Genomic DNA, 27,953 nt, shown 5'->3' on the forward strand with positions numbered 1-27,953 from the left:
ACTATTTTGTAGACAATGATGTTACAGATTCAATCTTTATTGGAGCATCCTATCGGTTATGGCTTCTTTGCTAATTTGAACTTTGGACTTTTATATCATCTACATGTACTACAATGTACAAATTAATTTCAAATATCTATACAGACAGCTTGATAACCGATTGAGGCTTGCAAACAAGACCTCAAATGCATGTTCATTGATAAATTTATTGCGTATAATCAACGATGATTGAGAAAGAAATGATGCGAAGCGATTCATAGAACTTAATTGGTCTGCTAAAACATAGGTTACGTGCTTTATCACAATATTGGACAACAGTGAAGAAATTAAAAAGCCCTTGTCGGAGACAAACTGAAATTCATATCAGCGATCACGATATCACTGCGTTTGCTCCGACTTCAATTCTTTGTTAGTAGTATTTTTGACAGTGGATTGATTTTCGCCAAAGATGATGACGGGTTTGTCTATACGTTGATACAATGTAGGTGTAACTAATAACGGATTAAATACTACAGACATAGCCAAGGCGTGTTAGATGCATGCGTTGATTACTTAGTACATAGTGTTAATAATAATGACTTGTTTATTACCTAAGAACTAGCGATACTATGACTCTAGAAGGAATACATGGTGATAATCATCGACCTCACATCCTTGGGTCGGACTGTCTAGCGAAAGTCCCCTACTCAGGTTATCCAGAGATGCTATTGTCGCTAGTGGCGCTGGGGACTTGGGGGGCTGCATACCCTCCTCGTTTCCGCTGGAACTGCCATGGCTCAATCGTGCTACAGGGCGCTCATAGGCATGGGTACTGCCAATTGAGTTCTCCATAGAGTGAGACGTGTCATACCTTGGCCTTAGGATAGGCTCCATTGAGTTAGACTCTTCGTATTTCGGCCTGAGGATGGGTGTTATTGGTAAGTCATCCTGATCATTGTAAATAGTCTCCCGAGTTTCATCCAAGATGATCGAGTCCACCACTGCGGGCAAAATAACGAGAGGGTCTTGTCCGTATGGCCAGGCGTCAAACTCGAGTTTAGGTGTAGTCTGTGATTCATTGTCACAGGTCAATGTTACGCCAGATTTCGTGTACCGCATACTCACATTGCGCCGCCTGCGCGGTATTTTCGATTTTGTCTTTCTCTCGTGGCACAACGTGAACACACGGTAAAGCTGCAGAAGAGTCACCAACCAGTTTTTGCAAGTGAAAAATATATTCATATAACTAAGAACTTTGTACCTGACAATAAGAGTCATCCGTAGGACGAGGAATGGTATATCTTGCATAATGCACGTTGTAATTATTGCCCAGATTTCTGTCTCAAAGCAGTAGCAATGTGGTATTTGGCATTTTGCTGTCTTCTTGAATTGCCTCACTGATGTTATTACAAGAGAGAATTGTAGTACACTGACAGACCAGCATCCTAAAATCCAAACCGTCAAGTTCATATTGGTCATTACAGCTTCCTCTTTAAATGCCTCAAACAATTCTAAAATATCCGCCGCCATTCCGATATAGACCAATAGCAGTTGAGATAACTGGTCACGTGTTATCTTTCCTTTTGGCAACATCCATCGACCAACGATGAGAATGAGCAGAAGTAACTGTTCTAAAACTTTGGCCCAGCCCTCTGGTGAAAAACTCACGGGAATCAACCACTGAAAGTAGAAATGAAATTATTTAATAACAAATACTATAAGGAGGGCGCTATACGAGATTTTTTTCCATACATAGTTGTTGACACCAAATTGTTGTCATCACCATTCTAATCTGTCGCTGACCGTAAGCATTGATTCTCACTGTCAAACTGATCCAATACCTCCATCCAATCATCATCCCACAACAGTATGCGGACACTGGATGCATCAGATCATACATGAAACATTCACTTCCCAATTTAATTTCTGCTGTAAAATGGTTAGGTTTAGGGTAAGTATAACCATGATCATTATAGTAAAGGACATTAAGATCATAGAGCGTACACCTGCTTGTCTCGATTTTGGTAATTTCTGTCTACCATGATTACGTCTCAGGATTATAGCGAATTGCCAAATACAATCCGGACTACTCGGAATATTATCTCAGAATGTGATATACATGTACAACATGATCAAATCGCTTAGCTTTTCTCACTTTTAAAGGGATTACATGAAATACACCATCTGAGCTAGCAGCTAACTGGCGGATCTCTTCTGTTAATCATTTCAACTTGCCAACCCGTGTGAGACCAGTTGTGTAAATTGCATCATAACATACTTCGGTTAAGCTAGGTCTCATCACTTCGTTTCTACTAGATTAAATCAACGCTGCCTTTTCCTGCAAAAATATCCCCAAGGGTACTGCAGTTAGACCTCTAAGTGTCGTTCATAAGGCAATAAATATTCTGTGGTCGATATCTACACATGATACAGACATTGTGGCGTGGATGTCATTGGAGGTTTGACCCTCCCTCAGTAGAAGTGGCAGTCAGTAATGTGCATCAAAATGTAAAGACTAGAAGCAGATTGCTCCCGTTGTGCGACGTGTGTGAGAAATATTGAATGCAGCTCTTCGCAAGGTTTGCGAAACGTGCCTTTCAACCCAGGTTTTCGCTGCCAGATGCAACGTACGTACATTAGTGAACAACAGATTATATAATACATTACCCCTTCTATATTTAGAGCCTGAGCTTGATGATTGCCGTCTGGCGAGGTGAATTGGTCGGAATGATTTGTACCATTGAGGTGGCTGAGGCGGAGATCGTACAGGTCCAGTTCCACGAACCACATGGCTGGTATCACACTGCTTAGGTAGAGGAACACACTGGGACAAAACCTGAAAGAGCAATTCGGACACGTTGACACTTCGACAAATGCTCCAGGGATTGAGACCTGGTGAACCTTCAGATATCATTGCTGACTAAAAGACATGAAAGTCGAAGTTTTTTGTCTGCTCTGACTTCTTGTTACTTTTGGGATGATTCAGAGAACTGGTAGAGCAAAGATAATCCCGGCAACTCCTGAAGGAATAAATAGGGGAACATGTTAAGCCCTCCTTCACATATTCTGGCAGCCGTTGTGATTCAGGAGCTTTGGCTCAACGGGCCAAGTGACTGGCATCACTCTGGCGAGGTAGAAACAAAAGCATGAGGGACATGAAAATGTGAAAACCGAGATAGGACAATCACGCAAGTTCTGCTGCCTATGAAAGAGTCTGCAGATTATCAGTGGAAGGAAAACACTTGATAAGAGTCGTCATCATCAATGCCTTGCTGAAGGTACAAATGATGTTGAAGCTGGCTATTGCTCATCAGGTGAGCACATGGGCCATCTTGAAATATCTTTATCTAAGCTTATTCACGTTGGCTTAATTTGCATCTAGAGTTACCAAATCAGTCGTGTTTCAAGCCATCGTTGGACTATGCCAACAGCCTTTCGTAGCTTTACTATCTCTTCTTTTTCAGTCATAACAGCCGCTGGCCAGTGGCTGGTTTGCCGTCTTAGAACTACTATTATATGCCAAGCAATATAAAGAGGTCGTAAGAAGGTTTCAGGTTTCCAGATATGTCAATGTCAAGAACCATCTCAAGTGCCCTTTTAGATGATTGACAGGTTTAATGCTGATTTATGAAGTAATGTTAATACAGCCCCCTGTGTTGTGTAGCTTCCAACTATATCAAATGTACCATATCATATATTCATGTACATAAGAGCAAAACATGACACTGACTAGTGTCGGATGATGATCAAATCTATTTTGATATCTTTTTAAAAATGGAAATGATACATTTATATCCAACATGCTCCTTGTAGATGCGTTATTTTTGTTAAACCATTGTTATAAAACACGCATTATATTAGGAAATAATATAAGGTTAGACTACATTGGTATTTCAAACGTCTTAATTCCAATTGAACCTCTCTTAAGTGACACGATATTTGATGGGACATATTATATGGGTTGTGGAAAGTCAGACATGCGCCATCGAGCTTCTAAATGCCAAGGGTTCCGTAAAATGATATAATGTAGCGATCCTCTATTTCGGTACATGATTAGCCTAAAATCCCAGGATGTACAATGATATCTCTATTTAGTATGCAGGGACGATCAGAAGGACACGTAACTGGAATCAGCCAGCAGGCATGGGGACCAAATATGTTATATGTACATCACCAAATTTGGAACGAACGTGGATGCCACCTTGAAAATTGAGGTAAAGTCGACAACAACGTGATCAATATCTTCTTGCACTTCGTTTATTTACTGAGAATTCTGAAGAAACAAGAGTCAACTCAATAAACGGCCATAAAAAATCACATCACGACATTTGCTTCGAAGAGAGGAAATTGCCACCACTAAAGTTATTTTACGAACGTCATCAGCATGGCAGAAGCGACCTCCCTCAGAGTAACAGAACAGTCGGAAGATATTTCGTATTTTTTTTATCTTTGGCTTATACCACTAGCAATTGGTATCCCAGGCAATATTTTTGCTGTCGTTGTTGCTAATCGTAAACACAACAAAAACATGTCCCCAAGCATCTACATGACAGCGATGGGTGTGGCAGATGGGTTGCTTTTACTAGAAAGAAGTACAACGATCGTATTCAACAAGGTTGTTCTTGAATATTGGCTGCTTGCAGAGCCTTTATGGTGGTTCAGGTGAGTGGTCAACCGAATTTCAAACATCCACCACCTTTCTAAAACAGCACGTATTTCAAAAGGTGATATTGTAGAACCGAAGAAAATGTCTCCTTCTTCATTCCTTTAGGTTGGCGATGTACTTGCTGTACACGAGCAGCATTTTGTCGGGGCTGTTCCTTGCGGGAATGTCCGTTGATCGTCTAATTGCTGTCAGATTCCCGATGGACGCTGAGAGGTTATGCACCCCTTCTAGAGCAAAGAAGCTAATAGTTGGCATGACATGTTTTATTTCGATTGCAAATATCCACATCTTTTACGTATTGGATTATTTCAAGGACGATGGGTTAGGTTTGTATGCAACAAGTTCTTAAGCGATGAAATGATGATTTTCAAACAAAGAATTAAGTATATTGTGATAACTGATACTTAATGTATGAATAGCGCAGTGCATTATTGCTCGTCATTGGTGTTCACTCTATGCGTCACGGATACCATGCGCCTTGGGGGAAGTGTGGGTTAGCATATAAAATCACATGTAGCTCAGGACTTTTCGAAGACAGAATAGCCAATGGCAAGCTTTCCCTGCAACTGGGTCAATGGAACTAACGGCATAAGGCACGTGTGAAGCAGTTAAAAACATATTTTAATTGGGAATGATTGTTAGGGTACATAATGTATGCACCTGACATACAAGTACCTCGGATATCGTGTTTTTGCGTGCATATCGTGTTAAATCGTGCATTTAAGTAGAACATGACGCATACCCTATGCACTGATATACATTGTACCATCAATATTTCAGGACTATATGTAGCGAAGCTATCAGTCCCTGGGTACCCTGAGCTCGAACTTCTAATATCCACATTCCATATGGTTGCTGGCACTATTCTGCCATTCCTCATGATTTTCACGTGTAACATACTGATCATCCTTACTCTTAAACAAGCTGCAAAACATCGTAGGAAAATGGAAAGTCAGCCATCGAAAGGAACGGATTCTCAACATCTCACGCGCATGCTCATCTTCGTCAGTTTTGCTTACGTCCTTATAACGTTGCCATACAGACTCCACCACATGTTGATGAAGATTCCCGAAATTGGATACGATCTTTCTGTAGTCCAGTTGAGGAAACGGTATGTCCTCGAAATCTGGGGCCTTCATGTAATTTGGCTTTTTAATTACAGCGTGAATTTCTACTTGTATTGTCTCGGTGGAGGTAAAAAATATCGAAATGATGCAAAACATGTTTTGAAAGACTTGATTCGTTTTTAAGTTAAGCCAATTGTAAACGACCGTTTTGATAATCTCTTCGGTATTGCGAGGTAAGTAGTCTTGGATAATGAATCATGTTAGCACTATTGATAGTGTGAATTTGAATGTCTGTTATTGATAAGCAGGTATACGAGTAGGCGAATTTAGTTGATTCATTGATAATACACCACATTGGTCCTGAAATACGGTTTGCCGTCTACTGTTTTATGCCAAGCAATATAAAGAGGTCGTACGAAGGTTTCAGGTTTCCAGATATGTCAATGTCAAGAACCATCTCAAGTGCCCCTTTAGATGATTGACAGGTTATAATGCTGATTCATGAAGTAATGTTAATACAGCCCCCCCCCCCCGTGTTGTGTAGCTTCCAACTATATCAAGTGTACCATATTATTTATACATAAGAGCAAAATATGACACTGATAAATGTCGGATGATGATCAAATCTAATTTTGATATCTTTTTAAAAATGGAAATGATACATTTATATCCCACATAAGTTTAGACTGCACTGGTACTCTATTTCAAACGCCTGAACTCCAATTGAACCTCTCTTAACTGACACGATATTTGACTGGGACATATTATATGGTTTGTGGAAAGTCAGACATGTGCCATCGAGCTTCTAAATGCCAAGGGTTCCGTAAAATGATATAATGTAGCGATCCTCTATTTCGGTACATGATTAGCCTAAAATCCCAGGATGTACAATGATATCTCTATTTAGTATGCAGGGACGATCAGAAGGTGACGTAGCCATCAGGCATGGGGACCAAATATGTAATATGTACATTACCAAATTTGGAACGAACGTGGATAAGTCGACAACAACGTGATCAATATCTTCTCGCACTACATTTATTTAGAATTCTGACGAAACAAGAGTCAACTCAATTAACGGCCGCAAAAAAATCCTATCGCGACATTTGCTTCGAAGAGAGGAAATTGCCACCACTAATGTTATTTTACGAAGGTCATCAGCATGGCAGAAGCGACCTCCCTCAGAGTAACAGAACAGTCGGAAGATATTTCGTATTTTTTTTATCTCTGGCTTATACCACTAGCAATTGGTATCCCAGGCAATATTTTTGCTGTCGTTGTCGCGAATCGTAAACACAACAAAAACATGTCCCCAAGCATCTACATGACAGCGATGGGTGTGGCAGATGGGTTGCTTTTACTAGAAAGAAGTACAACGATCGTATTCAACAAGGTTGTTCTTGAATATTGGCTGCTTGCAGAGCCTTTATGGTGGTTCAGGTGAGTGGTCAACCGAATTTCAAACATCCATCACTTTCCTAAAACAGCACGTATTTCAAAAGGTGATATTGTAGAACCGAAGAAAATGTCTTCTTCTTCATTCCTTTAGGTTGGCGATGTACTTGCTGTACACGAGCAGCATTTTGTCCGGGCTGTTCCTTGCGGGAATGTCCGTTGATCGTCTAATTGCTGTCAGATTCCCGATGGACGCTCAGAGGTTATGCACCCCTTCAAGAGCAAAGAAGCTAATAGTTGGCATGACATGTTTTATTTCGATTGCAAATATCCACATCTTTTACGTATTTCATTATTTCAAGGACGATGGGTTAGGTTTGTATGCAACAAGTTCTTAAGCGATCTGAACTGATGATTTTCAAACAAGGAATCTATATCATAATACTATAAGGCGGCTCGATAAAGTGCCATTTCGGGGTAGTGTTTCGTTTTGAAATTTTGCACGTTTGCAGGTGATATGTTATCCTGATGCAACGTTATGTTTATTTCGGAAATTTACTTCAGCGGAGCAGTAATGAGGGATTTTTAATCGGGCACTGTCAATTCTCCTTACCACTCACAGAAGCCAAGCCATTGCTGTTTAGTTATACAGGGGATTAATCAATTACCTGCACTCCCTGTGGGGTGACTAACACTACCTGTTGAACAGCTGGCTGTAGGGAGATGATTGGAACAGCCTGTACCTGTTGACCTGCTGAACCAAGGTTAATGTTATTTTCAATCCACGATTGCAGGTCACCTGATCTTCGAGATTTCGCGGGGAAAGAAATTGTGAACAAACGTATGTCTCCAGTTCAAATGTAAACAAAATGTATTTTTGGTACTTTTGGTTGCTTGACTTAGGTTTTCCCGCAGTAAGGAGCTGGGGTCTAATTGGTGGGCTATTGTCTATGGGTGCTGTGTTAGCCAGAGCTAGCCCTTGATTATGAAGGGATTTTCAAATGAAGGTTACCATGGTCTGTTATGTGCTCACCACAGCTTTCAATACTTGATGTATCTTAAGAGGCACTCTGAACTTGGCATGGCCTTATCAAGGAGCTGCTCACGGTGCTGAACTTCTAGCTTGCCTGTCGAGTAAGTGCCTTGCCCGAGACCTTGCTACATGTAGGAGGAGCACACATTTTAAAGTTATAGTAGTGACTGATAGTGCAATTGGTTCGAGCCATTTGGAGGCCGACATTAGATTTTCATTGCAATTCAATCTATTCAAGGTATAGCCCATTTGAACCTGCCTGCGCTACGGGTACAATGCTAGTATAACTATAAAAAGCCTAATCTTCTTAGCTGGCATCGTAGTGAATCTCGAAGATAATTAAATGTAAATTTGTAGGGGTGATTATCCATTTCACAATTGGTTACCATAGATGCATTTCTCAAAGCTGACATACATGTATAAAAACCGTAACGGCCAAGTTAGAGAACATTACGCAGGTCCGCCATGTTTTGAACGACCGATCAGATATGATAGACTACCAGCAGGCCGCATTGGCGCTACCGCATTCACCATCAGTGCACTGGATGTGAAGCACACACATCTTACTTTCGAGTGGCCATTACTACCATTCTTTGAAATCGAATACCACCTCATCAGACAGTTCCTCAACACACGCTTGGTTTTAATAATAGCAAAGCGGGAAATTGTTTTGCATCTTTAAAACTCGAAAAATGGCTGCGTGCTCCTATAATCATCACATGGTGACATGTTCATCTCCTGATCGTGTATCTTATGAATTCACTTTGCCAATATTGTAAAAGGGCCAATTTTAAAGGCCATTTCGAAACTGAAAATGGTACAGATGCCACAAAAGACGCCATTCTGTCAAGTCTGTACGTGAAATAAAAAACTGCAAAATATGTCCATCGACAACAACGGCTTCATGGCGTAGTGAGTAAGAAGGCAGTGATCAAGTGGCGAGGGTTCCGAGTTCGAACCTGCTCGAGGGGTATTTTTCAATTGTTTGCATGAGAGCGTCTCTGTGACCAGTCTCGTTAAGTATATTGTGATAACTGATACTTAATGTATGAATAGCGCAGCGCATGATTGCTCGTCATTGGGGTTCACTCTATGCGTCACGGATACCATGCGCCTTGGGGGAAGTGTGGGTAAGGCTGACGTTACATAGGCCTCATTCGTTCACTTCCCACATGTCACGTTCCCCTCAATGCGTTCGTTCCTCACTGAATGCATGCCACAAGGCCGTGCATTCACCGAGGAACGTTAAGTAAAGCTGGAACGTGACATGCGGGAAGTGAACGAATGAGGCCTATGTAACGTCAGCCTTAGCATATAAAATCACATGTAGCTCAGGACTTTTCGAAGGCAGAATAGCCAATGGCAAGCTTTCCCTACAACTGGGTCAATGGAACCAACGGCATAAGGCACGGGTGAAACAGTTAAAAACATATTTTAATTGGGATGATTGTGTTTGAATATGGTACATATGTACCTGGGATACAAATACCTCGGATATCGTGTTATTGCGTTTCAAAATCGTGCGTTTAGTAAATGAACTAGAACATGACGCGTACCCCATGCACTGATATACATTGTACTACCAATATTTCAGGAATATATGCAGTGCAGCTATCAGTCCCTGGGTACCCTAAGCTCGAACTTCTAATATCCACATTCCATATGGTTGCTGGCACTATTCTACCATTCGTCATAATCTTCACGTGTAACATACTGATCATCCTTACTCTTAAACAAGCTGTAAAACATCGTAGGAAAATGGAAAGTCAGCCATCGAAAGGAACGGATTCTCAACATCTCACGCGCATGCTCATCTTCGTCAGTTTTGCTTACGTCATTATAACGTTGCCATACAGATTTTACTTCATGTTGATGAAGATTCCCGAAATTGGATACGATCTTTCTGTAGTCCAGTTGAGGAAACGGTATGTCCTCGAAATCTGGAGCCTTCATGTCATTTGGCTTTTTAATTACAGCGTGAATTTCTACTTGTATTGTCTCGGTGGAGGTAAAAAGTATCGAAATGATGCAAAACAGGTTTTGAAAGACTTGATTCGTTTTTAAGTTAAGCCAATTGTAAACGAAATCTCTTCGGTATTGCGAAGTAAGTAGTCTTGGATAATGAAGCATATTAGCACTATTGATAGTGTGAATTTGAATGTCTGTTATTGATAAGCAGGTATATGGGTAGGCGAATTTAGTTGATTCATTGATAATACACCACATTGGTCCTGAAATACTTTCATTCATATCAAAAATTAAAAATACCTGTCTATGAATAAAGTCATTGTTCAACTAAAAGGTATTTAAAGATATCAATAGAAACGACAATATGATCCATGGATTGAAGAATTATAGTAACTCTTGAAGATACCAGTTACATGCATTCACAACATTAATTGAAGGTTTGAACTGAGTACTTATACGGTGGATTTCCAGGAAAACCAAGTCATTTTGAATTTGATGACCACCATATGTGCTACAGACGCACTTAAGATGGATACTTGTGACAAATATTCAACTGCGTGCACGATTGATGAACTTACGAAGGATGGTATCATATCCTGTTGATTTTTAGTGATCCTAGGTAATGTGAACGAGTCTTCGCGGATTCGGTATATGGATAATTATCAAACGACCTACTTTTCTATGTCAATCCCTCTATCACCGAATACTTAAGACTAGATAGTACGTTGTCATCAATATCGATACTTGCAAGTAATAAGCAATCATGGATGAGGTTACAACACTGCACTCGCTGACAAAACCAGAAGACCTATCGTACTTTTTCTACATCCAGACCGTACCAATAGCAATCGGAATCCCGGGAAATATATTGGCAATTATTGTTGCCAACCGTAAGAACAACAAGCAGTTGTCTCCGAGTATTTACATAACAGCCATGGGCGTGGCGGATACAGTCTTGTTACTTGAACGAATTGGATCCATACTGGTCAACACGGTATTTTTCGAACTTGATTTGATTGCAGAACCGGCCTGGTGGTTCAGGTAGGTGGTAACGTTCGTTCGCTAATGCTAGCTCCAAAAATTATATCATAGAAGACAACAACAATTTGTTTTTGGTTCTGTCGATTCAGACCATTTGCAGACCAACATGGTCTTCTCCGTAACGGCGTAAAGTTCCATTTCTGAATATTTCTCATTGCCCACAGTTATCGCTAAGCGAACGCTAGAAACCAAAAGTGAGATGTTTTTCTGTCTTCCCTTCTTGAAAAGTCTTGGTCTCTCCAGCAGTCTATTGTATGAAAATCAGCCGAAGTGAATCAGATCAACAGGTTATGTGCGCCGTTAACACAGACGTTTAGGGCCCGATGTCGATCCGCTGTTACTCCGATGTCGGTTTTGTGCGTCGTGTATTAAACGGCACGCATGTATTGGGGGATAAAATGATATTCCACCATCTCGGAGTCCATTTTCGGCCTAATCGAATGTGTTTTTTTCCGGAGGGGTAGCCAGATGGGGTCTGGAATGTGCTTTTCCTCTCTATAACACATTTTAGTTCGATTGCCAGCTTTTTATTTACTATATGTTATACCACTTTGTAGGGTAACACTGTACGTGCTCTACACGAGCAGCATCCTGTCAGGTTTGTTCCTAGCGGGAATGTCCGTTGATCGTTTGATTGCTGTCAGATTCCCCATGGACGCTCAGAGGTTGTGCACCACTTCAAGAGCCCGAAAACTGGTATTTGGTCTCACGGTTTTCATATCGTTGGTGAATCTACACCTTTTTTACGTCGTGCGGTATTTCAAGGATAAAGAGCTAGGTACGTCACGATGTTCATATTAGCTTCATTAGACACGAACAATTAGTTCAACAGTACCCATCAATGACAGTGTGACTACTTATTAATTTGGGTAAAATGTATTTGCGACACTCCTGTCTAGCATTTTCCTGGAGTTTAGTCATAACGTTATGATTAAACTCCAGGAAAATGCTATACGGATTAATTGCAATTTACTCTTGTCTATACAATCATGTAATGATGCTTGGCATTTTATTCACCAACTTACAAGAAAGTGCATTCTTAATGCAAGCATTGATATTCCATGACGTGTATTGTTAAATAAACTTAAAATAAACTGTTCATCACTTTTCAGGAATTTATGCCGTCTTGATAGAGGCTCCAGAGTACAAGGTCGTCGAACTTTTGGTCTCATCATTTCATATGGTTGTCGGCACTATTCTACCTTTCCTCATTATTTTCATCTGCAACATCATCATCATCGTCACTCTACGAAATGCAGCCAATGATCGTCGAATATTTGAAAATAATCCGAAGAAAAACTCGGGATCTCAACATCTCACGCGCATGCTCATCTTCGTCAGTTTTGCTTACATCATCATAACGTTGCCATATCGGTTGTACCACCTCCTGATGAGAATCCCAGGTGTTGGCTACGACTTATCTGTGTTATACTGGAGAAGACGATATATTACCGAAGCCTGGACATTCCTTGCGATTTGGTTGTTTAATTACAGCGTGAACTTCTATCTATATTGTCTTGGAGGAGGAAGAAAATATCGAGACGACGCAAAACAGGTTTTGAAAGGAAAGTTTTGCAGCTAGATCGAAGAGATAATAATTGTGAAACTGGGGCTACTCATTCTTCTGCGTTAGCGAGAAGGCAGCCGAGCTGCGTAGCCTTAATTAATGACCGCGACACATTTTAAGAAAAGGTTATTTGAATAATACGATATCTGAACAAACATAGCCACTGAACTCTCTTTGGACCACGAATGTCTATTCCTCTGACACTAAATCTTATCATATGGGTACTTAAAGCCTTTTATTCAGGTTGCTTACATGTAAGTTAGGCCAATCTGATTCTGAGTATATTGATCAAGTCGGTCTTTGGTGCATTTGCATGTAGAGCTCATCCAGCGAACTTAGTCATGTGCTTGAATGAAACAAGGATTTTTATTTTTACGACACCGTTGACTCTATATTCATATCGTATATGCATGTATAATAGAATACGATGACATGCCTATTTGCAGCGAGCAACTATTTTTATGTGTTCTTCTTATTACGAACTCCAGTCATGTCAGTGATATACAGTCAATGTAGTATTGATTTAGATCTGACGAAGCTTTGGTGACAACAGATGAAGTGGAGTCTGTTTATCCTGGGAAAACGCTCAAAAAGGTACATGTCTTCACTAGCATTAATTGTGTTATATGCGTTACAAAGCCAGAGAGGAATACATGATGCCATTACGGTTATCCTATAAAAATCAATTCACCCTCCGTTGAAATGGAACTTTGACACATTTCTACCGAAGGTCGACTTTCGATTATTTGCCGACTAACTAACTATTGACAACAGATGATTCAGAAGTGGAGTCTGTTTATCCTGGGAAAACGCTCAAAAAGGTACATGTCTTCACTAGCATTAATTGTGTTATATGCGTAACAAGGCCAGAGAGGAACCAATGATGCCATTACGGTTATCCTATAAAACTCAATTCACCCTCCGTTGAAATGGAACTTTGACACATTTCTACCGAAGGTCGACTTTCGATTATTTGCTGACCAACTGGTATAACCTCATGAAACCTAACAGCTGATCAACGAATTTGTTCACCAGTCACCACGGTGACATCGTTACGTACATTGTGATGTGTACATATCATGATGTAGCTGTTGATTAGACAAAATGACGGCAATGGCAGAGTCAACTTCATTACTGCATTCAGTACTTGAAAAGGATGACCTATCATATTTTTACTACATCTGGCTGGTCCCCCTTGTGTTCGGATTACCAGGAAATGTTTTGGCTATCATCATTGCAAATCGAAGGAACAACAGGCACTTGTCACCATGTATCTACATGACGGCGATGGGTGTGGCCGATTTGGTTCTTGTCCTGGAAAGGATCGGGCTAATCATATTCACGAAGGCTTTACTGGAGCACAACGTAGCCATTGATCTTTCGTGGTATTTCAAGTAGGTTTTATCAGTATTTTAACACTTCTTTTAAGTCTAGTTCATTCCAACTTTATTACTTTTAAAGAGCACAGTGACATGACTCATTTATTTTATTTATCCCAGGGTGACAGTTTACGTTCTTCATACTAGCAGCATCCTGTCTGGTCTGTTCCTCTCGGGGTTGTCCATAGATCGTCTGATTGCTGTCAGATTCCCCATGCATGCTCAGAGGTTATGCACAACTTCAAGGGCAAAGACAAGTATCATTTTGATTACTGTAATACTTTCTCTCGCAAACATACACTTGCTGTACATGGTGACCTACTTCAAAGATAAACTGCTAGGTAAGTGACAACAATCATGGTAAAGTCCTTTTCAATCATAATATGAAGGCCTGGTATAAAGCCTTTACTATAATGGGAAACTGCTGACCGACCCCTACTTCCCACCTCAAAATTAGACCTGGGCGATCACATATTATGTATTTAAACTCGCTGCTGAGATGGAACCACACGATATGCTTCTCTTTTAAAGGATGCGTTGAAAAGTGATACCATCATTGTGTGATTTGGTTTTTGGAAAGGAAAATTCAAAATCAATGAGCGAAAATTGGATCCATTTAACCATGACACTAGTTTCTATGTATACCGTTTCAGGCATCTACGTATGGGTGTTATCCACTCCTGGATATCCTGTCTTCGAAGAAGTTGTAACAGGTTTCCATATGATCTTTGGGACAATTCTTCCATTCTTTATCATTTTCTCGTGTAATGTAGTTATAATCATCACTCTTAGGCAAGCATCAAACGAGAGAAGGAAGATGGACTCTAACCAACAAAAAAATAAAGATTCTCAGCATCTTACACGCATGCTCCTCTTTGTCAGTTTTGCTTACGTCATCATAACGCTGCCGTACAGACTGACACATATGCTGATAAAAATTCCAGCGATATCGAACACCTTCGATATGACAACGTTACTAGGAAGAACCGAGTATGTTGTTCTACTGTGGGGCATGGGAAATATTTGGATGTGCAATTACTGCATCAACTTCTATTTGTATTGTCTTGGAGGAGGTAGAAGGTATCGAACTGACGCAAAACAGCTTTTCAGAGAGTTTTTCCGATGTTAAATATTATAATTACGCTATTGTGACGATACCTACTCCAGGTCAAACACGGCTGCCGTATCAGCCTGTATCACGGGTAATTTGCTAGTTCATGTACATGTATGTCTAAAAAGTAAATGCTTTGGAAGTGATGTTTCAGACAAAGTTACACACAAGAGTTAGACATGAACAACCAACACGGAACGCTTCATGAAAACCGGTGTTCTATTTTCGTAACAACACAGCTGACTATTTATATTGTAAACCATGAGATTTGTATGCGTATTTGGCGTCAAATGTCAGTTATATTTAGTCAAACCTACACTAGTTTCAACAGTTATGCCTTGTTTTGATGGCTAGCTGGTGGATTCCTGTGCTATCTCGATCTGTGGGTCATGCAGCAGACTTCCCGAGGAAACCCTACTACCTGAATTTGATTAGTCCACACGTTCAATCAGTCTCCATCATTACTATTACACTGTGTTGTGGCTATGAATTAGCTTGCAGAAATGGTAGAGTCAACGTCATTGCTCTATTTAACACGAGAAAAGGATGACCTTTCGTACTTTTTCTACATCTGGCTTGTACCGTTGGTGTTTGGATTACCAGGAAATGTTTTGGCTATCATCATTGCAAATCGCAAGAAGAACAGGCACTTGTCACCGTGTATCTACATGACGGCGATGGGTGTGGCCGATTCAGTTCTTGTCCTGGAAAGGATCGGGCTAATCATATTCACGAAGGCTTTACTGGAGCACAACGTAGCCGTTGACCTTTCATGGTATTTCAAGTAGGTTTCAGGTCTTTGAAAGTTATAGTTATTACAGTAGACGGTTATGAATAAAACGATAGTGAACTCATGTTAGGTAAATAAGCAAATAATTTAGGTGATCTGAGATTATCGATATTTTTGGTTAACTCGGTGAACGGCTTCAATCTCTATCACGTTCATAAACATATTTCTTAATTTATTTTTCAATTCCTCAGGGTGACATTGTACGTGCTTTACACAAGCAGCATCCTGTCTGGTCTGTTCCTAGCGGGGATGTCCGTTGATCGTCTGATTGCTGTCAGATTCCCGATGGATGCTCGGAGGTTATGTACCGATTCAAGGGCGAAAAAAGCGATCACTTCGATTTCCATAATAATTTCCTTGGGAAATCTTCATTTGCTATACGTTGTGGCCTACTTTAAAGATGAAAGCTTAGGTATGTTAACAAAATCTTTTATCAATAAAGCACCGACCATGCGACAATTTTAGATGCTCCAGCTCCACTTTTATCACATCGCTTGTATAGTGTTCCGTAGCACAAGATTGACTAACTTAGCCGTGGCATGACAGTAGCATCTACTGTTGGATGTGGGTGTATACGTACGTATCTCGTGGAAATTACACATAAGTCACAATCTAACCACACTTTGTGATGATTAATTTCAGGAATGTACGCTATAGTGTTATCGACCCCAGGATATCCTGTTTTGGAACTAGTTGTTTCAATTTTCCACATGATTGTTGGGACAATTCTTCCATTCATTGTTATTTTCATCTGTAATCTCTTAATCATAATAACATTGAAACAGGCATCAAAAACTCGTAGAATGATGGACACCAATCAACATAAAAATACAGATTCCAATCATCTAACGCGCATGCTCCTCTTCGTTAGTTTTGCTTACGTTATCATAACGCTGCCATACAGATTGAACCATATGTTATTAAAGATTCCTGCAATTGACAGCAACTACGACCTCACAGTATTTTATTGGAGAAAACAATACGTTACTCAGGTGTGGATTTTGGCAACGATTTGGGTTTGTAATTACTGCGTGAACTTTTATCTTTATTGTCTCGGAGGAGGGAAAAAGTATCGAAATGAGGTAAAGCAGATTTTCAGAAGATTGCGCATTTGTTGAACGTGTTAATTGAACGCTGCGAAACGCACATGTCAAGTACTAAACCGTATTTTTGTAGTGACTTACGGTGTCATATCATTCTTTAACCAGCCTGTATCACGGGTAATTTGCTAGTTCATATACATGTACATTGTATGTCTAAAAAGTAAATGCTTTGGAAGTGATGTTTCAGACAAAGTTACACACAAGAGTTAGACATGAACAACCAACACGGAACGCATCATGAAAACCGTTGTTCTATTTTCGTAACAACACAGCTGACTACTTATAATATTGTAAATCATAAGATTTGTATGCGTATTTGCGTCATATGTCAGTTATATTTAGTCAAACCTACACCAAGTTTAAGCAAAATTATTAAATCTCACCATCTATTCATAACTGGAATAACGATGTAGCTCTAGTTTCAATAGTCATGCCTTGTTTTGATGGCTAGCTGGTGGATTCCTGTGCTATCTCGATCTGTGGGTCATGCAGCAGACTTCCCGAGGAAACCCTGAAATCTGTCTCCATCATTACTATTACACTGTGTTGTGGCTATGAATTAGCTTGCAGAAATGGTAGAGTCAACGTCATTACTCTATTTAACACGAGAAAAGGATGACCTTTCGTATTTTTTGTATATCTGGCTGGTCCCCCTTGTGTTCGGATTACCAGGAAATGTTTTGGCTATCATCATTGCAAATCGCAAGAAGAACAGGCACTTGTCACCATGTATCTACATGACGGCGATGGGTGTGGCCGATTCGGTTCTTGTCCTGGAAAGGATCGGGCTAATCATATTCACGAAGGCTTTACTGGAGTACAACATAGCCGTTGACCTTTCATGGTATTTCAAGTAGGTTTCAGGTCTTTGAAAGTTATAGTTATTACAGAAACGGTTATGAATAAAGCGATAGTGAACTCGTGTAACTGGAGCAGATAATTTAGGTGATCTAAGATTATCGATATTTTTGGTTAACTCGGCTTCAATCTCTATCGCTTTCATGAGTACCATGTGTTTTCAATATTTTTGAATTTATTTTTCAATTTCTCAGGGTGACATTGTACGTGCTTTACACAAGCAGCATCTTGTCTGGTCTGTTCCTGGCGGGGATGTCCGTTGATCGTCTGATCGCTGTCAGATTCCCAATGGACGCTCAACGGCTGTGTACCACTACAAGAGCCAAAAAGCTTGTGGGCACGCTTGCCGTGACGATTCTGATAGCAAATTTCCATTTGTTTTACGTAGTGAACTACTTTAAGGATGAGGCTCTGGGTACGTACCTCCGACTATCAAATCCCTCACTGGATTTATTCACCCTGATTATATCGCCTCATCAGCACAATCACACACTCTGAGGTACTGTGGACTCAATTCAGAAAGAAGGTTAACACCCTTTACTCACCGAAAATGCCATGTGCGTCTATTTACACGTACACTCTGTATATCTTGGCACTGCCCTTTGTTATCAATACATCGGGCTCAAATTTCTTCAATGCATTCACTTTCACTTAAGCTTTACGTTAGATAAGGATCATATACAAAAAATGCACAATTACGTATATGTCGGCCTACATCGAAGAGAGAAATATGTAGCTACATGAATCTAATGCGTTACGGTTGCTAAAACGTAAGCTTTACGGCCATAGTGCACATTGAAAAATCATACCATGAATACCTCTCTTAACGTTACTACAGGTTTTGGGTCCGTAAGTTTTTATCAATGTGGAATGTATTGTAACACTACAAAGTATTATCGAAATGTAATAAAATCTAATCCAGTTGTGAAATAAAATTCCCTTCCATTTCCTTTGCAGGCATCTACGCCATAGTGTTATCAACTGAAGATCACCCAGTCTTAGACCTGGTTGTCTCAAATTTTCATATGATTGTCGGAACAATTCTTCCTTTCATTATAATCTTCATGTGTAATGTTGCAATCATCGTCGCTCTCAGACACGCATCAAACGAGCGCAATAAGCTGGACAGACATCAACAGAAAAACACAGATTCCCAACACCTCACGCGCATGCTCATCTTCGTCAGTTTGGCTTACGTCACTATGACACTACCATACAGGCTGAACCACATGCTTTTGAAGATTCCTGCCATTGAAAATATTTATGATTTAGCAATATTTTATTGGAGAAGAAAATACGTGCTCCAGATATGGATTCTGGCAACGATTTGGAAGTGTAATTTCTGCATTAATTTTTATCTTTATTGTCTTGGAGGAGGAAGAAAGTATCGAAACGACGCACAACAGGTGTTCAAAGAAGTGGTCAGGTGTTAATGTTTCTATCTAAAAACCTTTAAAATTGGCCAGGTTCATCTCTTGGCATCATTGCTTGATTATGAGATTTATTGTAAGTCTTCGGTATTTGAAATGATTGGTCATCAGTAGGCAAAACTATTAAGCTCGGGTTCAGTGGTCCTGGACGATAGTGTTTAGTTCAGTAATTAAGCAATGCCTTTTCTTCTTTTCCACGTCGGATTCTGCCCATCGTTGTTGGTTTACTGCATGGTAATGTTTTCGCCATTCCAATTGCTAATCGAAAAGACACATGCAGTCGTTGCCATGCATCTACATGAAGGTAATGGGTTTCGCAAATACGAGAACAGAACTGACCATTGATTTGGATTTATGGATTCTAGATGAAGAAATCATCGAAAAAAACTGTCTGACAATTCGTTGACTGTGATCTTTTATTAATCTGATGACGAAGCCAATTTCCATTCGCTAACAAAACCCCATTTATCTCCATTACAGGATTCTTCGCCATCGACGTTGTATTATGTGCGCACTTCTTAAGGGGAAAAAAATCAAGTAATGTCTTATTGGACTTTGTGTTGGAACAGTTTTACCGGTCCTCATCAGTCGTGACTTTTTCACCGGCTAACACTGACCACCTCCTATATGTGTTTAAGTCTTCAATCTTGCTGACAGTTACATAATGTATTTCAGAAGAGACCGAATAGTAAATGGTAGGTCACTCCATAAGCTCGCCAATTGTCCTGCCACTGGTAACGACGTTGTCTTTACATCACAGTATATTTACGAGTAATATCTGATAGCGTAATCATTATATATGTGTACTTTAGCAGTAACACAATCAGCATGTCCAAAGCCTTATGCTGTGTCCAACACTGGCCACCTTCTCAACGCCCGAGGTCCCAAATCAACCATACACTGCCTCTGGAAGTTGTTTAACTTTTGTCGGAGTGATCAATCAGGCCCACCTTTACCGTGATCGTCTATTGGAAAAATCAATCTGTCTATCCAATAATCTGTCCTAACTGTCTATTAGCCGGCCAGCAATGTCGGACCATGGAATTCCTGATGAACTAAGCACTAATTGGTGAATGGCAGCTATGTTTAATATGATGCAGATACGTTTCCCAGGGACTATAATAGCCAGGCTTATGAACTTTTGCATTGGTCACGTTGGGCAAGTAAAACTTTTCCAAACGGAGCTAAATGTACTGTGCTTCTGGAAAAATAGAGTCGTCGTATCAATCAGTTGGTATTCATAACGCAAAAGCAATCGACACGACCGTATTGCGTGGCAGTAGATTCTCGGTAACAATAGACCAGTCCGACATTTGTGACCCGCTCTACCAAAACTAGGCGCTTGTCGCATCTGAACTTGACAGGTTGATACGGACTTGTTGTTCATTTCCCTATTGTAGACTTTTTGTGAAATGTGACCAAATCAGTTTGTAATAGATTTCACAAAAGGTCTACAATAGGGAAATGAACAACAAGTCCGTATCAACCTGTCGAGTTCAGATGCGACAAGCGCCTAGTTTTGGTAGAGTGGGTCACATATTTTGTCTCTTGCGGAATGGACGAAATTTCAGCCCTCTATGTATAGTTCGTTTGAGAAAAGATTTGGGCGGGCGAGTCTATTATTGTAGCTCGTAACAGGTATATACAGATTTATTCGATCGGGCACCGCGGACACAGCAAGTCATCCGCGACGTACTTACACCAGAAATGAATGAACAAACGACAGATTAATATACCAATTACGACCGCCGGAAATTGACAATAGACTCGCCGGAATCCTTTGTGAGCTTGTGAAATTGAGGGGCGAAGTAAATAATCATAAAGTACCCTTCAACCCTTCGCACCTCGATCAATTTCAGAAGCCCACAAACGATTCCGACAAGTCTATTGTAAATATCCGGCGGCCCGTATTTATCGGTATATAAATTTCAATCACCACACTGGAAATAATGTGTTGTCGTCGGATAATTGGTCTCTGACATTCGTACTGGTGACCAATATACAATTCTATAGTTCGTCCGGAGTCTGCTTGCAGCCTCATACATCAACTGAAGCTGGGAACGTTCCCATGCGTATTCGTTTCATATGATTAACATGACGTGAACTTCATGTTCCTCGGTTTGGTCATGGTAGCGGCAACTAGGAAAAATTATTAGGGCCAGACCTTTGACTCCATTAAGCTAAAATCGTGTCCTTTCATGCCTGGTCTTTCATGCTAAGCTGATAATAAGAGTTTACGTTTCACTTGATTGCTGCTGCTGCTGAAGTTTCTCTCAGATACAGGGTACATAAAAGAATTATGCAGAATAAGAGGTCAACACGACTGATTTTAGAGGTCCATATCATCATTTTTTTACAGAGATTGGTGGTATGTCGCATACGAAGCTAGCATAAACGCTACTCCAGTTGAGCTATGGAAAAAAAGAAACATCTCGGAACGCAATTTTGTTTATTTTCGATTAAAACGCGCCAAATTTTGGAGAAACTACAAGGAGAACTCGTTATGATACCTTACACAAGTAATGGACAATAAAGCGATGCATCCATAATCCCAAGTTTAGTCAGCCGGGAGATTGGCAATATAGAAACTTACTATAGCTTGGTCAGCAAAGGCAATACAACCTACATCCTTATGGCCTTCGCTGGCGCCAAGATTTTATCTCATACACTAAATTTTGCAAATGGGCAGCTGAATTGAAACCAAAGGTGACAGTGACAATAAATCGTAAAGGAATGACACACGTTATAGCCTGCATATTCGCCAAGTGTAATAAACCAACCGCAGAGTTAAATAATCAATTGCTCTCCGTAATTATCATTGATGTTTACTTGAGACGAAGTGGCCGTTATTTGGACATTACTTGGTTGCTGGTGTAATGACTGTCATAAGTGGCGAGTTGTAATAAATGGTCAGCTACCGATGCGTCGTTAAGATTGGATTGAAGGTTTGAGCCAATAATTGTAGATCATTTGATGCTCAATTTCAAATAAAATGGGATTTAAAGCTACATGTATGCTTATGTTACTTTTTTCAAAACATGTAGGAGAACATTAATGCATGTGCACCAAACCACTTGTGTGTCGACATACATGTAGGGAATCATTGTAAAGTGCCTGATGGGCCGATGCGAACTCCTAAACCATTGCCTGACATCATCATCACGATGTCGAACAATGGAGTTGGGGTCGCGTTCGTGTCCGGTGCCTCTGCGAAAACTCCCTTTTCTTTCATGAAGCCAGTATGGCTCTCGTTTCCTCCTCGGTCATTTAGGGTGGTTGGCAGCGCATCACGGCCATACACGTTAAAAATCGTTTCTTGAATAATAAAATAATCAGGTGAGACTGCAGCGAAATTGCAGATCACCTCGAGTGGTAATTCCGTGCAATGCGGTGTTACTAGTATCAGAGGTAACAGCATGTAGGACATCTTGCCTTTTGATGCATCAACACGCAACACGTCCATCAACCGCAGTATGGCTACTGACAGTTCAAAATACAGCAATAATTTCCTGACCAATGTTTTTTCGCAAAACAGTAAATTCTATTGCGGAGCATACATTAATCTCGATTAGGTTTTATGTGCGCCGTTGATACACACGTGTATTTCGCCTGATGTCGATGTCAATTTTGTCTCTATCTTTTGATATTGGCAAAGAGGCCATTTTACAAGACGAAATTACGGTACACGTTATCCAATAAGGATAGTTAATAGTGGCCTTCACCTCCCAAACATCGCATCTTTCAAAAAAAGTGTTATCAATTTTTATATTCAGCATTAAGTGCCACCAGAGAAATATTCAGTGCTCTACCACAAATTAGTGTATTTGTATTAGATTAGTCTACTCATATCCCCACTATTGCATGTTTTATCAAATTAGAGGAGTTGATGCCGATTCCGGATGAACAAAATTAGTATCCGGACCCGGCTACATAACCTTCACTACGGGACAAGAAAACGCCCCCACGGACTATCTTTCTAAAATAGTGATCTGACATGCCCCAGGGTTAATCATAGGGATGGCAGTGGACCGATATGAGCTGCATTAGGCCTACTATATTACTAAATTACAGGATACCATGGGTGATATGAATAAAAACTAGTGAATGCTTTTACTTATATTTTGTACAGAAATGCCTAGTGTAAATGTACGTGAAGTTTTAAGTAAAAGCATTTCCTAGTCTTTATTCATACCACCCATGTCTGTTGCACTTTGAATCGTGACGATTCCAGGTTCTATTCATAAAATACATGTATCAGTCCGGAAAGTGTACTCGGCTTGTACATTTAGAGCTGCGAACATGTATAGATTTGATTTATGAAACCACACAAAAACGCTGCAACTGAAATATACCACAGAGTACTTAATAGGTGAAAGGTATGCATTAGAAATGCACTCGAAAACTCATCAAATGCTTATTAGTCTATTGCAATGGCCAACATTGGTTCTTGCGATGGAGTAATATCGCATTGAGGGTCGCTCGAAATCATTGCTCTCTCGATAATAAGGCTCCTGGCTGACCAAACATGTGTCGCTTTTGTGAGTGAGTTGATGCAGTGAGGCTGATAATGTTGCATTCGTATATTCATTTATCATGGAAATTGCATCAACGCATAGAGCATTTTGGTGTTCTTTTTGTTTTGAAATAGTTGGTTCGGACTTATTGATCGCCGCACGTATGCCGGGACATCGTGTATTGACTTTATTGGAGAACTTTTTGAGATGTTTAAACGGACGTTTATCGAACGTGATGATTTTAAATGCTGCCCGCGCTCATGGGATGTATGTGTGCAGTTTGCCTTATTTCTTCCATCTAACGTCTCTTAGCTTATACTTTTCTCTTAAATGATAAAAATCGAGCATCAATACTGAGCTTCTTGGTTTATGAATCGACTTCATTGTTTCAGTTGCAGGACGTCACTCTCTGAGCAAACACTAGCCTGTATGCGGCTGAAATCTGTCAAGCGTTGATGCTATCGATGCTAATTAACTGAATATATATGGGTTTGTAAGTTATAACTTAGTTTGAGTTTATTCAAATGTCGCCAAACAACATGTGTTCAAATACAATTTAAATTTAACGTCCAAAATACTGCCCCAGCTGTGGCATTAAATTTCAAATATTTTATATAATTTTCATATATTGTAGGCCTGTACAAGCGAAACAAAATGCAGCTGCCTAATGGACACTCCGGAATCCAAGGGAAATGTTAAGAGGGACGCGCACTTTGAGAGAGAGAGCAAATTGCAATAAATTATATCGTACCAAGCTCAAGTTACTTTCCTTCCGCAGGTTCTGGCTAATACTTGTTTTAGTGGCGGCCCTGCCATTGCAACAACTAATAATGCACAATTTCCGGCTTTACGCCAACAATTCTCAAGAGCGCATCCCTGTGTACATTGCTGTTCATGCCTGTCATATCTTTTGTAAAGCTATCACAACATCTTCTTGACATAAAACTATGTGGGTGAATTCTCACCAATAGCCGTTTTTCATTCACATCATGTTCTCTAATGGAACTGCTTACCGAAGCCAAACGTGGGAATGTTTGCTAAATACATAACTTAATGCGGACTGGTGCTCAGTTAATTTTGATGGGGATTTAGGGGTCAGGGAAGATGTTTTTGCGTAATTCGGAGAGGCACGTTTTACCAGAAAATAAACGAAGACGCGCCACAGGGTCAAGCCCAACAGTAATCACCATGAACAATGTCTAACGAGCTGTTCTCTAGGATGGCTCATCGTTGACCACGCAGCCAATCTTGATATATTTTATTATCAACATTAAGTTTGAGTCGATCCGTGCAAATTTTGCTCATGTGCATGTAACAGGTACATACACAGGTGTTAATACTGGTAGATAATATTTTGGCGCCTGAGACTGAAAAAGTGTTCCACGCAGATACCCTTAATAAGTCAACTATGAGGAAGACTGAGGAAGAAACCCAATCCGTTTTATTCCCGGATTTTATCGAGCTAAAACAGAAGCGCACTATCCAATTTGATTGCCTTCTGTTAATGTCTGAAAAAATAGGACAAGTCAATTTCAGGCTCGACTAATCGGCTATTAGCTGATGAAACATATTCCTATTTTACCCGGCCCTCCCACACATTCTCATCTCGTATGTTACTCAACAAACATTGAATTCAAAAAAAATGAACTGGAAGATATTGCAAAAATGACGAATTTAAGGACCAATTGTAGAAAAGTATCAAAATCAACATGCCTCAAAGCGGCAGAGCCGGACAGCGTGACGAGTGTTCAAGGTCAAGAGCAAAATCCCCGGGGATGGTGATAACTGCGGCAATCTTCAAGATAAGCCAACGGACACAGCCAAATTGCCCATGTCCGTCCTTAAATGAGACAAGTGACGAGGACTTTTCCTTCCACCTGTCAGATAGGCCCTGTAATCTCTCACTGTGGTGTCATTGTTTGCCGACCTTACTATAGTTAGTGCAACCACCCATTAATTCAGGAGAAATGACTGCCCATGAGTTGAACCAAATAATGCGCTATTCTGACAGCTTGTTTCTAATTAGAAATATTGCACTTTCTTTCTTCATGCAAGCCGAATGTTTGTTATTTGCTCCGACGAGTGACTATTTCAGACTACAAGAATTATGCAGACGTCATTTTTCTCTCATGACTTTGAACACAATGTAATCAACTATCCGGCAGCTTGTGGTGCGTGAAGGCGCATAAAAAAAAACGACAGCTATACATCCATTCCAATTGTTCTACTGTCTAAGATTTATCAGGGCAAATACTTGCAATATCAAACCCCGTCAAGCAGCTTTCATGGCGGTCGATAGGCATACGAAACAAAATATGAAAAACACCGCTGCGAGCAGGGTTCGAACCTGCGCGGGGAGACCCCATTGGATTTCGAGTCCAACGCCTTAACCTCTCGGCCATCGCAGCTGGTTGAGCCTTTACTGGCAGTACAGCTGGATTGCGAACAGCCAACGACAAAAATTGTTCATCATGATAATTTGTACACTCTTGCTACAATAGGTCCAGCCATTCGCAATAAGTAAATTGCATTATTCAACTGAGGTAAGCCACAAATGACTATTTGGTACGCTATTAGAGAGTATTACAGCACTACTAAAACTTTTCGTTTTGAGAGCCCGTCTTTGCCTACAATATAATGGTAAATTCACTGTACATGGATCATAAAGCATAATCTCAGAAAGTTCAAACGCAGGCAATTCAGAGTAAAGGAAATATCATCGATTGCCATTTCCACACAGTATTGTCGCAACCATTATTTAATGATGAAATAGTGTATTTTTTAGTGACAGCCGAAGACTAGCCGCGATGAAAATTGGCGATCTATTGGATTAAGAAACCAGCAGAAATTAATGATCGGTCAAGGGTTGGTGTAATGTAAAACATTAATAAGAGTAGTGAAATCTCGGAATATGAAGCTGTATATGCATTACTGCAATGGCAATGGTAAAAAGCAGTATTCGCTTTGGCGATGAAATGTCACCGTGTGATGGTTTCCACTCGTGAATGCGATTGCGAGAACGACACACGCGTCAGGGCTTTGTTATGTGAGTATACGCCTCAGTGCACCAAAACAATAAAAAACAAAAGCTTTCGCGATTTTGCATGCGCTGTGTGATTTACAGGCAAAATCGCATTGAGTGGAAACGTACATCATCCCAAAGCTGAATACTTACTTCGAAGCACGACATTATAGGCGTCCGCGATAACCAATACTAAACGCGGACGCCGGCTGTTGAAAAGTTTCATGACTTTTGCTAATATTCGAAGAATGGTAGGCGATTATTATACGGCGAAATGCACCCCATATATCATAATTGGTCCCATCGTGCAACGTAGCCTGTACTTTTCTGACAAGAAATGTTGTGAAACTCACCATTTTTTGTGTCTTTACACCACAGAGACACACCTTACACATAAATTGTAATGTTACAATTACCCTCCCATTTTCAATGGGAAGTTTTATATATACGAACAAAATATCAACAGCCATTTAGATAAGACTTACCACTTCCATTCACCATGTTTGAGTTTCAAAGTGAAGTAGGCTTCAATGAGCAGGATGACCAAGGGAACGAGAAGGACGAAATAAACCAATTCATGATTCTGCGTATGCACTCGAAACATGCACACTAATGCATGCAAGATGAACATAATCCGAGCAAGGATTGCCTTGGCTAAAAGTAAATTGAACTTTGCCATGTTGGTCAGCGGCTACTGTTCTCCTGGTTTGACCACGATCCCTGCAACTGTTCCTTCCGGCCACTTCAGAAACACTGTCACCATCCTCCTCCAACGAATCGATAGAAAAGTTCCATGACTATTGCGGTACTTTAACTGCTGTGGGAAGTGAAATACGATAAGTTGCTGGGCTGACTGGATGGGCCTTAGTCCGGAGTCAGTTTACCGCACTGTGCGGTATTATTGATTGTGAAATACTGTTTCATCAGCAGAATTCAGTTCGTGTATATATGCTATAGATATTATAATGAATCTAAACCTTGACTCCGGGTGGAATAACCGTGACGTCAGCCTCGCAATAATCACGTCACA

General features: G+C 40.3%; 3 protein-coding genes and 1 non-coding gene across 4 annotated transcripts; 2 read left to right on the top strand and 2 right to left on the bottom strand.

Annotated features, from left to right (window-relative positions):
• Positions 1-58: 58 nt before the first annotated feature.
• On the bottom strand, positions 59-27,785 carry LOC135483831 (transmembrane protein 26-like). The gene is made up of 3 exons (XM_064764879.1): positions 27,409-27,785; positions 2,647-2,815; positions 59-1,659 (listed from the first exon to the last, which is right to left on the bottom strand). The coding sequence occupies exons 1-3, from the start codon at positions 27,600-27,602 to the stop codon at positions 607-609; spliced, it is 1,416 nt and encodes a 471-aa protein (XP_064620949.1). The 5' UTR covers positions 27,603-27,785; the 3' UTR covers positions 59-606.
• LOC135483182 (thyrotropin-releasing hormone receptor-like) lies at positions 6,451-13,488 on the top strand. The gene is made up of 5 exons (XM_064763824.1): positions 6,451-7,152; positions 7,262-7,482; positions 9,735-11,149; positions 11,707-11,927; positions 12,262-13,488. The coding sequence occupies exons 3-5, from the start codon at positions 10,872-10,874 to the stop codon at positions 12,729-12,731; spliced, it is 969 nt and encodes a 322-aa protein (XP_064619894.1). The 5' UTR covers positions 6,451-7,152; positions 7,262-7,482; positions 9,735-10,871; the 3' UTR covers positions 12,732-13,488.
• LOC135483183 (probable G-protein coupled receptor 139) lies at positions 13,505-16,110 on the top strand. The gene is made up of 3 exons (XM_064763826.1): positions 13,505-14,110; positions 14,216-14,436; positions 14,749-16,110. The coding sequence occupies exons 1-3, from the start codon at positions 13,821-13,823 to the stop codon at positions 15,222-15,224; spliced, it is 987 nt and encodes a 328-aa protein (XP_064619896.1). The 5' UTR covers positions 13,505-13,820; the 3' UTR covers positions 15,225-16,110.
• Trnas-cga (transfer RNA serine (anticodon CGA)) lies at positions 26,228-26,309 on the bottom strand. Its single transcript has one exon. It is a non-coding gene; the product is annotated as a tRNA-Ser (tRNA).
• Positions 27,786-27,953: the final 168 nt, after the last annotated feature.

This window comes from Lineus longissimus, chromosome 2, assembly GCF_910592395.1.
Source record: "Lineus longissimus chromosome 2, tnLinLong1.2, whole genome shotgun sequence".
NCBI lineage: Eukaryota > Metazoa > Nemertea > Pilidiophora > Heteronemertea > Lineidae > Lineus > Lineus longissimus.